Genomic DNA, 12,467 nt, shown 5'->3' on the forward strand with positions numbered 1-12,467 from the left:
CCCAATGAGAAAGTTAAACAGGAAAGCTATTCCCCTCGTAGCAAACAGCTCCAGAGCAGGATTTATTGCCATATTAAGTCATAGCATTAACATAGGGCCGGTTAACTTAATGCTCTTGGAATTGCTCATCATTTGAGGAGGGTTGTGGAGGGAAGCCATGTGCAGAGGGTCTTCCTCTGAAATGAACTGCAGATTTGGTGGTCAGAGACCTCCTACAGTCCTCCCGCCTACAGACCTCCAGAGTGTGCAATGATGTAAATACTTCATGTGGTAAAGATAGGGATTCTTTGTTTATCACGGAACGTGATTAGCACATAATTTTTGTGATTTGTGCATGAGATCTGTTTCAACACTGTCTTTTCTTTCTTCCACAATCGCAGAGGTTATGGACAAGTTCAACACAATAGCCATCATCGACGGAAAGAAGGACCATGTGAGTCTGACAGTAGACAACGTCCACCTGGAGTACGGAGTGATGTACGAGTATGACAGCACAGCTGGCATCAAGTGTCACGTGCTGGAAAAGATGGTGGAACCCAAGGGATTCTTCAGCCTCACTGCTAAGGTATACTGTCTGTTTAAAATAGGATGGGTATCATTTATAAAAACATGACATCACATACTAATCCTTGAGTTTATTCTGTGTGCTGCTTCACTATTGGCTTTTCTTGTCAAGACCTGCCCTACTCTACCTCTGATTGGCTACATTGTACTTCTTGATGCATCTCTCATGTGTCTTGCCCATGGACTGTATATATTTAGTGGATCTGCAGTGGACACTAGAAAAATAGACACAACAAGGCCAAGAAAAGAACTGAGAGACGAATAACAGTATTAAGTAGGAAGAGAGGAGAAAGACGTTTATGTTCTAATGTCCCAAACAAAGAAAAGTTTTCATTTAGGTCTGTTATTTTTATTGTTTATATCAATGTCTTTTATTAATTATAGTTTATTGAAAGAAAAGTATATTTTGGAATTCTGCTTTTGAATTACTGAGATCGCCTACTGAAAGAGGTCAAGACAGAGAAATGCATCAAGTAGGAAGAGGAGAGATAAAAAAAAAAGTGAGCAATAGGCCTACAGATGATGTCATGTTATTGGAGGACATGTTCAAATGTCACAAAGTCTTCAAAACAAAAAACTGTTTTTCTTATCACTGAGATATTGTGGAAGTCCAAAAATAAAAGTAGCTTTGCAAGTAGCAGTCTTCTTTTGCCATTTTCTCTTAGCTTGCTACATTTCTCTGGAGATAGTAGCTTCCCCAACACTGGCCATCACTTTGCCGAGGCAGTCACACATACTGCGCTGCTGCAGATGTATAGAGTGTTGTATTTGTAAGTGTTTATGAGAATTAATGGTAGTGTACCATCACTGCGACACGGTGGTGCAGCCGCCTCCCAGTAAGAAGGTTCCTGGTTGGAACCCAGGGTAAATGACCAACTAGGCCTCAAATTTACTTTGGAGCAACTGTTTGCACAACCTATTTGCACTTCTACTGAAATATGTTGCACAGTCTTGTGTAAGGGCTCTGCATCAAAATCTAGTTTTAACACTTTTATAATTCAACTTGATATTATGCTTAAATGGAGCATATTTCTAAATATATTCCAGCAGGAGGAGCACAAGTGGATTTTTTGGGCTCTCTGAGAAGTATAATCAAGCTGCCATGAACTGTATGCACTGCATATGATGAGTACAGATACACACACAGTTCACAGAAAGTTGGAGGACCGGGGGGGGGTCAGTTAAGGCCCACAGCTCATTTTTGCCCCTGTGGTTAATCCGGCCCTACCCAGCCCCAGAGGAATGTCTAGTTCAATTAATGCCAATTACTTTTATCATTAAGCTAACTGTTATAATCCTAAATGGCTGCGTATGACAGAGAGAGAAAGAAAGAGAGAGAGGAGAAGGAGAGCGTGAAAGTTTTATTACCTTTTAGGTGATGAATAGCGCTGTTGGGGTTTATCACCTCAGAGCTGAGCTGAGCTTGATGAGGGAGAACAATAAAGATGTAAACAAACCATGACTAGGCTTCTGTCTCACACTAGGCTGCAGAGTAGCAGGAGATGAGCTGCAAAATTGTTATGACAAGTCGTCGATTCTGTTTGTTCTTGCTGTTTGGAAGGAAATGAAATCTCTGTAGAATTTGCAATCAGTTGGATTCTGACTGATAATTTAGAGGAGCTTTGTCGTGGCATTTTTCCTTAAGTTTGTATTTGAATACTTGAGTACAGCCGGATACAGCCAACAGCTCTCCCGCTGTGTAGATTGAAGGGCTTGATGCTAGTTATAACTGACAGCTTTATTTTAGCCATGTTAGTTCCCAGCTGTGTTAAGTGCATGCTTTTTACATCCCGGAGGCAATGTTCACAGAATGATCATTATTGATTTAAGATACGCGCAGGAAAGAAGATTCGCCCAGACACACTGTAGATGCACACATGCTGGTGTGGGAAATAAAAGAGGATTTTGCATCATCTTGCTGCCAAACGTCATGATGAACAACATCTTTCTTCATAGTGATAAATTAGCAGAGATCACAAGTTGGGTTCATGTCTTAAACTGGTTGAGATTTACAGCCCCTGTGTCCTAAAAGTCTTTAAAAGCACCATCTTAAATAAAACCCAGTGACATGCACAGAAAAAAAACGTGCCATATCCCCTCCGACTATAACTTGTTTCCCATTCCCCCAAAGTGAAAGTAATTTTAGTATTATTATAAACATCTGCCCCAGATGTCCTCTGAGATATGTGTGTGATGTTGAATTTTAATATTGCGAACGCTGTCGGGGCGCATGGGCTTTCTTGTGCTGCAGTCTCTTCCTGCTGTTACATTTCCTCCCCTGCTTTTCTCTCTCCTCCACTGGGCATCTCATTAAGACGGCTCAGAGATTTGTGTCTCTCTTCCTCCTCCATATCTAATCTCTGATCTAGAAAGTCAGAGTCTACATACGTACAGCATATGTAGCACAATCTGGGTTTATCTCCGAGGACTTATGAATAGCACATGGAAATTTCAGATAGCGCTTTAACCGCTCATGAAATGCTATAGAGGAATCAGCCCTCCAGCCAATTTCTGTTTTGTTTTCCAATTTAAAGAAAAGCTCTGTCGTTTATTAACATCCCATTAGTTGTTCCAAGAGGGATTTTTTTAGGCATTTGTATATCAGTTAATCATCCCTGCCTTTGTTTGCCCTTTCTCTGACCAGATCCTGGAGGCACTGGCGCGTAATGATGACACGCTGGTGCAGATGTGTGGCAGGTTGAGCTCCAGCTGTGATGTGATCCCAGAGGAGCTGCAGGTACGCTTCAGCGCCATGTGTGGTGAGAGGGTGGAGCACATCAACCGGCGTATCACCAACTACAGAAAGGTAACGAAGAGGCCCTTCATCAGTCTCTCTCCTCTGAATGATATTTGTCTCCACTATGAGCTGCATTTGTATATTTTTACACAGCTTGGAAGCATGAAAATGGACTCTGTCTTCTGTAATTCTCTGCAGACTGACAATAATAGACACAGACAGGATGCAGCTGGTGTAGAAATGCCACTTTTACATAGTTTTCTCTGTGGTTCCACACTGTGGTTTTTGTCCTAAAAGAAAAAGTGGAAATCCTGCTGAACCGATTCAGCATAGATGCACCATGATAGAACTTTTATAGCGACCTCCATTTAGGGTTGGGTACCAAACCCAGAGCCAGTGTGGTACCAGCTCCTATATGACTGCTACGCACCGAATTGAATCACAATGCAGATTTTGGTGCTTCATTCTGGTGTCAGATTGTGTGGGTAACGATTGTAAGTGTGTGGTCAAGAGACACAGAGAGCATGTGTGTGACGGTGATGTGTGACAGCGGGGCTGCAGTGACTGGAGCAGAGAACATGCAGTTAAACGTAGCAGTGCAGTGTGTGAACAGTTCAGGTTCTTTGTCAGTGAATAAATGCTACAACTCCTCAAGACCCAAGCCAAGTTCCCATGTCTTGCTTGCTATCTACTGGTGAAAGTGAAGTAGGTTAGTAAAGTGAAGTTAGCGAGCAATGTTAGCCTCCCTTAAGGTGCACTGTTAAGGTGGACCACGTTTCTTACTGTAGTGATGATCTCATTGTCTCTCAAACAGATAAGGGAGAAATGTCTGGGAGCTGAGTTTCTGAGCTAGAGAGACGATTGTTATACCCAGCTCAAAATTTAATTGGCTGTAGCTGTTGCATTATTTATGTGAATTTTTAATATTTTTTGTGTTTATTCATATTTATTTGTATTTAAGTATATGTCAGGAACACTTTGTTAAAGAAAACCTTATTTCCAGTTGCAGTATGATATTTGGCAGTATGGCTCTCTTCTGGGGCCTCTCTGCCCTTCCACGTGCAAACGAGGAAAGCCTGAGGCAGAGAGAGCACGCCTCCCTGCCCTTGCATGCACCTACATGAAAAGCAAAGACCCCCCTGGGAACAGAACAGAGCAGCATCAATGACAAACAGAAATGACATTGATAAGTCAGACACAACATGAAAAGGAGGATCTGGATTGGAAGCGAGTTGCAAAGCAGCTTGCAGAGGAAGCAGCAACAGTAGGCAGGCCAGAGCAGTTTTAATAGGGCGCCCTGAATGAGATTCACCAATTGGTTGCATAGAAAGGAATCATGTGATCTATCAGCTGACTCCCTTCCATCAATCAGCTGCTCCATCAGTTGATTGGGCTGTTTGAGATCAGCTGATGTAGCTGGGATGTGAGCTGAGTTTGACATCATGTCCTGCTTGAGCTAACGCTATGCTCAGTTTTAAACTGATAATAGTTAACATATTGTTCAATTGTCTAAAGACTCCTTTGCTAAAATGCAACACGATCTCACTGACCTGAGAGTGAAGCATTTAGCCAAGATGTTTGTCACTGACTTGCAAACTTGTCACTGATTACTTTGTGAATGTGTGTGCAATACGTATATATCCGGTGCTTTGTTTGTAATTAGGTTACAGCTGGATGTTGAGAGAGCCAAAGTGTTTTCATCACTTCATTCACATCTGTAAGCATGTGTCTATAGGCCAAACATCCCAATGCTTGCAAATGTGCGTGAGAGGGTAAAAAGGAAAAAGATCTGACTCAACATTAGAGCGGGCCTTGGATTAATTACCAGTCACTTATAAATAGCCATGCACAGCCACAGCCAGGACTTTTGTTGTGTAAGATCGCCTCTTGCACTGGAGCATTCCTTCTCAGACCCCTAGAGAGAAAGGAGGGGGGGTGCTAAAGTGGAGAAATGAGAGAAGGAGCAAGAACTGAGAGAGAGGAGAGGATGAAAGAGGCCATAAAGAGACAGAAAGATAGAAGAGAGAGTGATATAAGGGAAGATGTTAACCTGAGGCCTAGAAATAAGAGTCCGCAAAGACAGACGGGATGCGGTCAGACTCTTCAGTCTCAGGAGAAGGTCAGCTTGGGGCCCATCTGGAGTGTATCATCTCACTTGAAGCAGGAGCTCCATACTCCAGCTATGTGAGATAACCGGGGAAGACATGTTTGGTTTAAGTTCCTCTGCTGACATATACATTATGTTATGCTTATGTTGCTTGACAGCCCAAGTTGCTAAGAACCGATCCAGCGGCTTATACCATCTGCTGTGTAACATTTAAGACAGGACACAGGCCCTGTGATGGAGGGTTCATGGAAAGTGCAACCAAATGTTGCAAAGAAAAAATGTGTTTGTGATATTCTGCATCAGCTCAACTGGACCCAAGCAGTCCTTCAGGCTCCTTGTGTATTGTGTCTTTACACGGAGATGCTATCTCATGGCACGTTCAGAAAGTTTCCTTCCACAGCAGGGTTGGGTGGAGTTAGAAGTCCTGCAGAAGTTCTTGTATAACACCATGCATGCTCTTATCTGAAAAGAATATTTACGTTATTTGAAGCAACATATTTTTCTGTGAAACATGAACTCACATTCTGGAGGTCGTTGAAGATAATAAAATCATTTGTCATATAATCTTACAACATGATGATATGTGCTATACGCCAGTTTGAGTCAATTCGTATCAATTTAAATGATAAACGGCCAAGTCTGAGTCTGCAGTTCTTCACATGTTTGAGCAATGATGACGTTCTGTGTCTGTCTTGGATCTTTGATTTTGGTTGAATATTTGAGCTGCCACATAAAAAAGGAGGAATGTGGGAAATGTACATTAATAGATATTTATGCTTTTCTTCCAGTGCCAGCTGTCATATATGGAAAACAAAGCAGTACATTAAGCTGACAGTTATTCTCTAGTGTGTTTCACATGAAGCCTTATAGTCTTGTGCTGGTGAGATTACACATCAGCCATATAATGCGAAGACTTTTGAAGCCTGGCTGTTCTAAAAATGTCAATTCTTATTCCCTACTTTTGATAACTGTTGATTGTAAACCTACCAGCCAGTAGCATCATAGTATTGCATTCTTTGCTCTGAGTGAAGTTATAGTGCAAAATCTCTACCCATATTTCTACCTAATCAACTTTTCACTTTACCAACCACATCAAAGAAAGCATATTTGATCTCTTTCCTACAGTTTGCGCGGGTACTGAAGAACAGAGCGTGGCCCACCTTCAAGCAGGCTAAAGCCAAGGTGTCCCCGCTCCACAGCAGCGACTTCTGCCCTACAAACTGTCATATCAATGTCATGGAAGTGTCCTACCCAAAGACCACCACCTCTCTGGGTAGTGCCTTTGGTGTGCAGCTGGACAACAGGAAGAACACGCTGGAAAAGGGAGGGCGCAGTAGCGCTGAGCAGGGTGAGTAAGGAACACCTGCACAGTGGGGTAATGATGCATATTCATCTAAATCTGCTTTCAAATGGCTGATTTTCCTTTTTTTTCCTGGCATGTTTGTGTTTCTTCAGGTAAGATTAACCCCATGGTTCACGTCCAGCACACGATCACCACTATGGCCGCGCCGTCAGGTCACAGCCTGGGCAGGACAGAGGGTCACGGCCTTCGCTTCCTGCTCAGAGAGGAAGACCTTCTCACCTTGGATGCTTACCAGAAACTCCTCTACAAACTCACTGTGGTTGTCAAGGAGATGGAGACACACGGTGCTCATATTCACGAGTGAGTGCCTATACGTACATACAACATCTGTTTCTGAATGTAGAGATTCAAGTGGTCAAATTACACATGTTTACTTGTTTCTCATTTGGACAAGTCCCTGCAAATCATTCCCATGTGAAGCACAGTGTTTCATTATTTTCAACTTACTCTGTTCATTTTCAGGTTCATGCTTGTATTTTTGGGTTTCTACTAGAACATGTTTTCATGCTTTAATGATCAAAAAACATTATTTTCCTCATACTATCTGTGCTGGAACACCTGAATTCACCCTCTGCCTAAGATGCTTCGTTTTAGTGCCTGTCTCTTTAAGCCCCCCCTCCTGCTCTGATATGTCAGCATTTCCAGATCTTATGCAGCTTTGCACTGTCATTACAGCCAGGGGAATGACTGTAATGGATTGTAGCATCACTTTCTACTGGAAAAATCACCAATTAATGCCTCTGAATCAAAATCTTCGCAACCAGACATGTTGCAGCAGGAATATATGATCCAAAACTGAGGAGACATTAACAAGCAAGATTACATGTTCCCCTGACGTTAGCATGTAGTTACGTATAGCAGTGTAGGCTATGTAATCTAAACACTTGTAGTAGCGTGCGGACAATCTGACACCTGAGGTTTTTTGCTCCCAGAGATCACTTTTAAATACCTCATTGTTTGAACCTTTGGCCAACATTCAACGCTGTAAAATGTATGACAGAAAATAAGGAAAAGCACAGAAGGTGCCCTTTAAGTGGGCTTGAGTTTAAGATTATTCTATCCTAACATATTTCCCACAAGTTGCAAAACAAAGGGTGAAATTGATATTTATTGAAACTCTTCAAATCTCTTTTTGTTTATGATGGAAAGAGATATCTTCCTGCTGATTCTGTTCCACTTGATTTCAAATGTCTTTTGAAACCAGATTGCGTCATATAACACACTGTAACTTCAGCAGCCCGCTTGGCCAATGCGCTGCATGTATCTGGCGTTTGGCGGGCATACATTTCGGTCATTACTCCGACACCTGTGTGTGTGCTGTCGGTGTGCTGTGTGTGTGAGAGAGAAACGAGGAAAGGAAAACCAGAACAATCAAGTCAGTTTGGTGCTTTTCTCGACCATATGTATATGACCATATGCACAGTTGGTGCACAAAGGTATGCCCATGCTTCATTTATGTTCTGGATTTTAAACTTGAGATGGTGTATGTGTGTGTGTGTGTATTAGATTAGTGTTTCCTGGCTGGCCACTCTGTGTTCAGCACGGTCACCGGGTTCATTGTTTGGAGGCACACGAGGCTTCGGAAAGGAAATGGGAAACACTGCTCCCGTTTGACTTCCCCCACCCCCAAACAGGAAATACAATTTCAATGACGTAAAGGGTGTGTCATTAGTCCAGGTGCCCTCTGGAAATGCCATTCATCAACAATAGACCACTGATACAGAAAAACACAAGCACACTTATGTCTGTGAAAGCTCTTATTCCTAAATAAATGTCCATAAAAAGAAACTTTCAGATTTGCCCTGCAGTAGCTGGTAATTATTGGTGGACAGCTGACTTATGTGTTATGAATCTTCAGATCATTAGATTGATGCAGTCATTAAAAGTCTCCTCAGCCAAGGCGGCAGCGTTCGGAGAATGACATTAAAAGTCGCTAGATGGAGCGGAGCTGTAACCTAGCCGTGGTAATAATGAGTGGAGTCCACAGCAGGGCTCTTAATGACTGAGTCTGGACAAATTTTGTCATGCTCCTGTCAGTGCCAATTAGTAGAGTTGTTTTCACGCGCGTTCAAATGGACCAAGACGCGGCTGGCGAGGGGATAATGACCTTTACCATCCGCTATCTGTTTAAACATGCAGACGCACACACACATGCACACTTCAGGAGCTTGTTAAGAGTGGGCTGTGGGGCCGGGCGTGAGTGTTTCACAGGAGTGGAACTAATATGGGTTGTGTTGCCAGTAGCTGCAGTCTGGAAGCATCGCGCTGACCTCTGTGGGTGTGTTCAACCCTCCTAAGCGCTTCATTAGGTTAGTTTGCATATTAACCTGTTTGCTGACTGGCCTGGGGTCACGACTACACACACACCCCACCATTTCTCTCCTAGCTCTCCTTTATGCCTGTGACTCTTTTTTTCTGTCTCAGTTCCTCTGTCTCATGCTTTCCACACACCGTCTGCGCACATAGACGCAGACATTCCTCACTCCTTGTGTCTCTCTCACTAACTTTGACAGCACGACTTCATAATGACACAATAATGAACTGAACTGACCATATTTATGAGAGTGCCTTTGTGCTTGACGTCAAACGCAACCTCCCACGTAGTTCCCAACCTAAAGTCAAGAGAGAAAGTCTACGCCGCATTGGTCAGAGATTAGAAATATCCGCAAGTAATTTAGGAAAAAAAAACAACTGGACATAGAGTGATGTTACGTAATTTCTTGGCTGATTCTCGAGGAATCCATTTTGAAGCTGCGACCTGTGAACCTTTGTCTTGGGGGCCACGGACAAGGGGTTGCAGCTGTGTGAGGACGTGCCCCGTAGTGTACTTTACATCAGGACCTCCTCCTTTCCTGTATCAAACACCCACTTTCCTCCTCTATTTTCACATATTTTCCGTATTCTGTGCATTAATGAAGAGCTATAGGGACATCAGACTGATTTGCTTCAGTGTGGATCAAAGCATGCAAATATCTGAGGAAGAAGCAGCCCAATGTGGAGCTTTGTAATGCAGATGGATGTATAGATACACTGCAGGCGATTGATGTCTAATGGTTTAAAGTGTCGAAGTGGGTTAAAGAGCTTCCTGTGAGAGATTAAGAGATCTTTCTGATTGCTTGCTATAAGCAGTGGTGTACTTTGGCCTACTCTTTCTGTTTCCCCCCAGTTTTTTTCTTCTCTGATCCAGTCATTGTTATTCTGCCCCGCTCCCTCCGATAGTTTGCGCCCCGAAGGCCCCAAACTGCGCTCGCTTCTTTATGAACCAATGGCCAATCACAGAGCCTGGAGAGCTTCTCCATGGCGATGGAATGCCACTCTGCTTTAGAAGGGCATTGTGGCCGCTCCTGGAGTGGACCATAATGAGGGCATCTCTGTGGCCCAGTGAATGGGTGGAAAGGGGGTCAGTGGAGAGAGAGGAATGAGGGGACGGGAGAGGTGTTTAAAATCATAAAGCGGCATAAAAAACTGAGATGCATTTGGGTAGCACGAGCGAGACAGGTTGTTTATTTTGTGTAGCTCCGAGTGGCCTCAAGCAGCCCCCCCCTCCTGCCTTGCCTCCACATTGAAATGTCCTTAAGGCCGATGTTATGACACAATGGAAAATGTAAGCGGACACAATTTAAAATGAGGCCAAAAGGTAAACAGAAATCGCGTGTCAGAATGTGCATGGGGAATGATTAAAAAAAAAAGTCCAAGCCTAGCATTTATTGGAATATGGCTCTAAATGCCAACATGTGTTGCTGCAACTGTGAAAACATCCCAACCAGCCTCTTCCTGCTCCTCTGATAGCCGTGTGATAGAACACAGGCCGGCTGTAACAGTAAGAGGGGGAGCTGATCTGTGCAGTGCTGCTGCAGCGTATTGACACAGCTGTACCCTGCTACACGTTTGAACCTATTAATACAAAGTGGATCCCTGAGCCTCTGAAGCTGTTGTGCGGAAGGCCGAGCACAAACAGGTTGGGGTTTTGTTTGGCGCACCCAGTCAGCTGTCGGAGCCCACGCATATGTACAGTACACACATACTGTACGTGCTGTATTTACAGTTCAATATGTTACAGCGCCTGGACACATGTAAGAGCTTCCTGTGCAGCATTAGTGTGATCAAAGAAGCTGTTTCTATCCTGCTGTCTCAAATGTCAAAGTTGTTTCAAGTAAAGCCTTCCACTGTTTTCTCTCCATCAGTCTCTTATCCTCCATCACCCACCCTCCAGCATCAGAGGTGAGGACCCCAGAGAGCTACATATCGGCAGAGAGCGAAGGGGAGAAGGGGGAGCGGAACGGGAAGAAAGTGTGTTTTAACGTGGCAGGGGACGAGCAGGAGGACTCCGGACACGACACAATCAGCAACAGAGACTCATACAGGTAAAAACACAGTGAAAAATTGGTAACTTATGGTCACATACCACAATATGACTCAGATAGGTGAGTCCAAATATCGAAAGCTACAGTAATGAAGTGTACACTATCTCTCTCTCTCTCTCAGTGACTGTAACAGCAACAGAAACTCCATCGCCTCCTTCACCAGCATCTGCAGCAGCCACTGTAGTTCCTATGTTCACAGTGATGAGCTGGACTCAGGTACACAAAGCTTTACTTTCCACCACATGTTGGAGGATAGAACTGAAAAAACTTCCTCTATTAACGAAGGGTAACATCAGCGTTTTTCAGTCTGGACACTATTTTCCCATGTCGTGTCTAAGTGTCTAATTGTAACAAACGTTTTTGGAATCGGTCCAGTGTTGAGTCAGAGCACTGCAGCTGGCAACATAACCACCCAGGGCATGTGCACCCCAAATGGACGTCCACTAAAAGTGTTTGTTTTTGCCACTGACAGGCTCAGATTGTTTTTATTGTTTTTAAGTGTCTGACATTATGGAAATGATCCCTACAGAGATAGACCATTTTGTTAACGAGTAAGATGCTTTTATTTTAATCAGAAACAGCCCCGAATATTTATCACCAAACCCACCAGACTCCTTTTAAATAAACAGGAATTTAAGCATATATAGAGCCAGCATATTTTCACATCTAACGGGGTGAATTAAGGGTTTATTTAAACCAAACCAGAGTTGGTGATTGTTGGAACAGTGAAAAGACAAACCAAGACAAATTTTGTGATTTAGTTTTGTTTCTGTTGACTTTGAATGAGGTGTGTTTTATGCTGATAAAATAACAGATTTTTTAAATGAAGCCTGGTGGGTTTGGTGATAGCATTTTTGGTGCTGTTTCTGGTTGACAAAAATAGCCTTACTCTTTGACGGGATAATGTTATCAGACATGACAGTCTGAGCCTATCAGTGGCAAAAACAAGCACTTTTAGTAGACGCACATTGACGGTGCAAAAATACCCAGAGTGGTTATATTGCAGCCTAATTTACGGCCTCTGACTGCAGCCCTCTACCTCAATACTAGATCAGTTTTTAAAAAATGTTGTTCCCATTAATCGCTTGGGAAAATAGTGTCCAGGTTGAAAAGTATGGAAGCTACCCTTTAAACATTCATTAATTTATTAATTCATTATCTGTAAGCACTTTTCTTTGGTACAGGGTTTGGGTTGGCGGGAGTCTATCCCAGCTGACCTTGGGTGAGAGGCGGGTACGCCCTGTATAGTTCGCCAGACTATCACAGGGCTGACAGAGATAGAGACAGACAACCATTCACACTCACATTCATACCTATGGACAATTTAGAGTC

The 12,467-nt window shown here is 43.2% G+C and overlaps 1 protein-coding gene across 2 annotated transcripts in view; it reads left to right on the forward strand.

Annotated features, from left to right (window-relative positions):
- Positions 1 to 12,467, forward strand: part of prex2 (phosphatidylinositol-3,4,5-trisphosphate-dependent Rac exchange factor 2) — a 126,020-nt gene that overhangs the window by 68,347 nt on the left and 45,206 nt on the right. For both annotated transcript variants that reach the window (XM_049565243.1, XM_049565244.1), the window contains exons 22-27: positions 381 to 565; positions 3,209 to 3,370; positions 6,534 to 6,756; positions 6,864 to 7,071; positions 10,956 to 11,135; positions 11,257 to 11,351. In XM_049565243.1, the coding sequence (XP_049421200.1) occupies positions 381 to 565; positions 3,209 to 3,370; positions 6,534 to 6,756; positions 6,864 to 7,071; positions 10,956 to 11,135; positions 11,257 to 11,351 (1,053 nt within the window). The remainder of the gene's footprint in view (positions 1 to 380; positions 566 to 3,208; positions 3,371 to 6,533; positions 6,757 to 6,863; positions 7,072 to 10,955; positions 11,136 to 11,256; positions 11,352 to 12,467) is intronic.

Source organism: Epinephelus fuscoguttatus, linkage group LG21 (assembly GCF_011397635.1).
Source record: "Epinephelus fuscoguttatus linkage group LG21, E.fuscoguttatus.final_Chr_v1".
NCBI lineage: Eukaryota > Metazoa > Chordata > Actinopteri > Perciformes > Serranidae > Epinephelus > Epinephelus fuscoguttatus.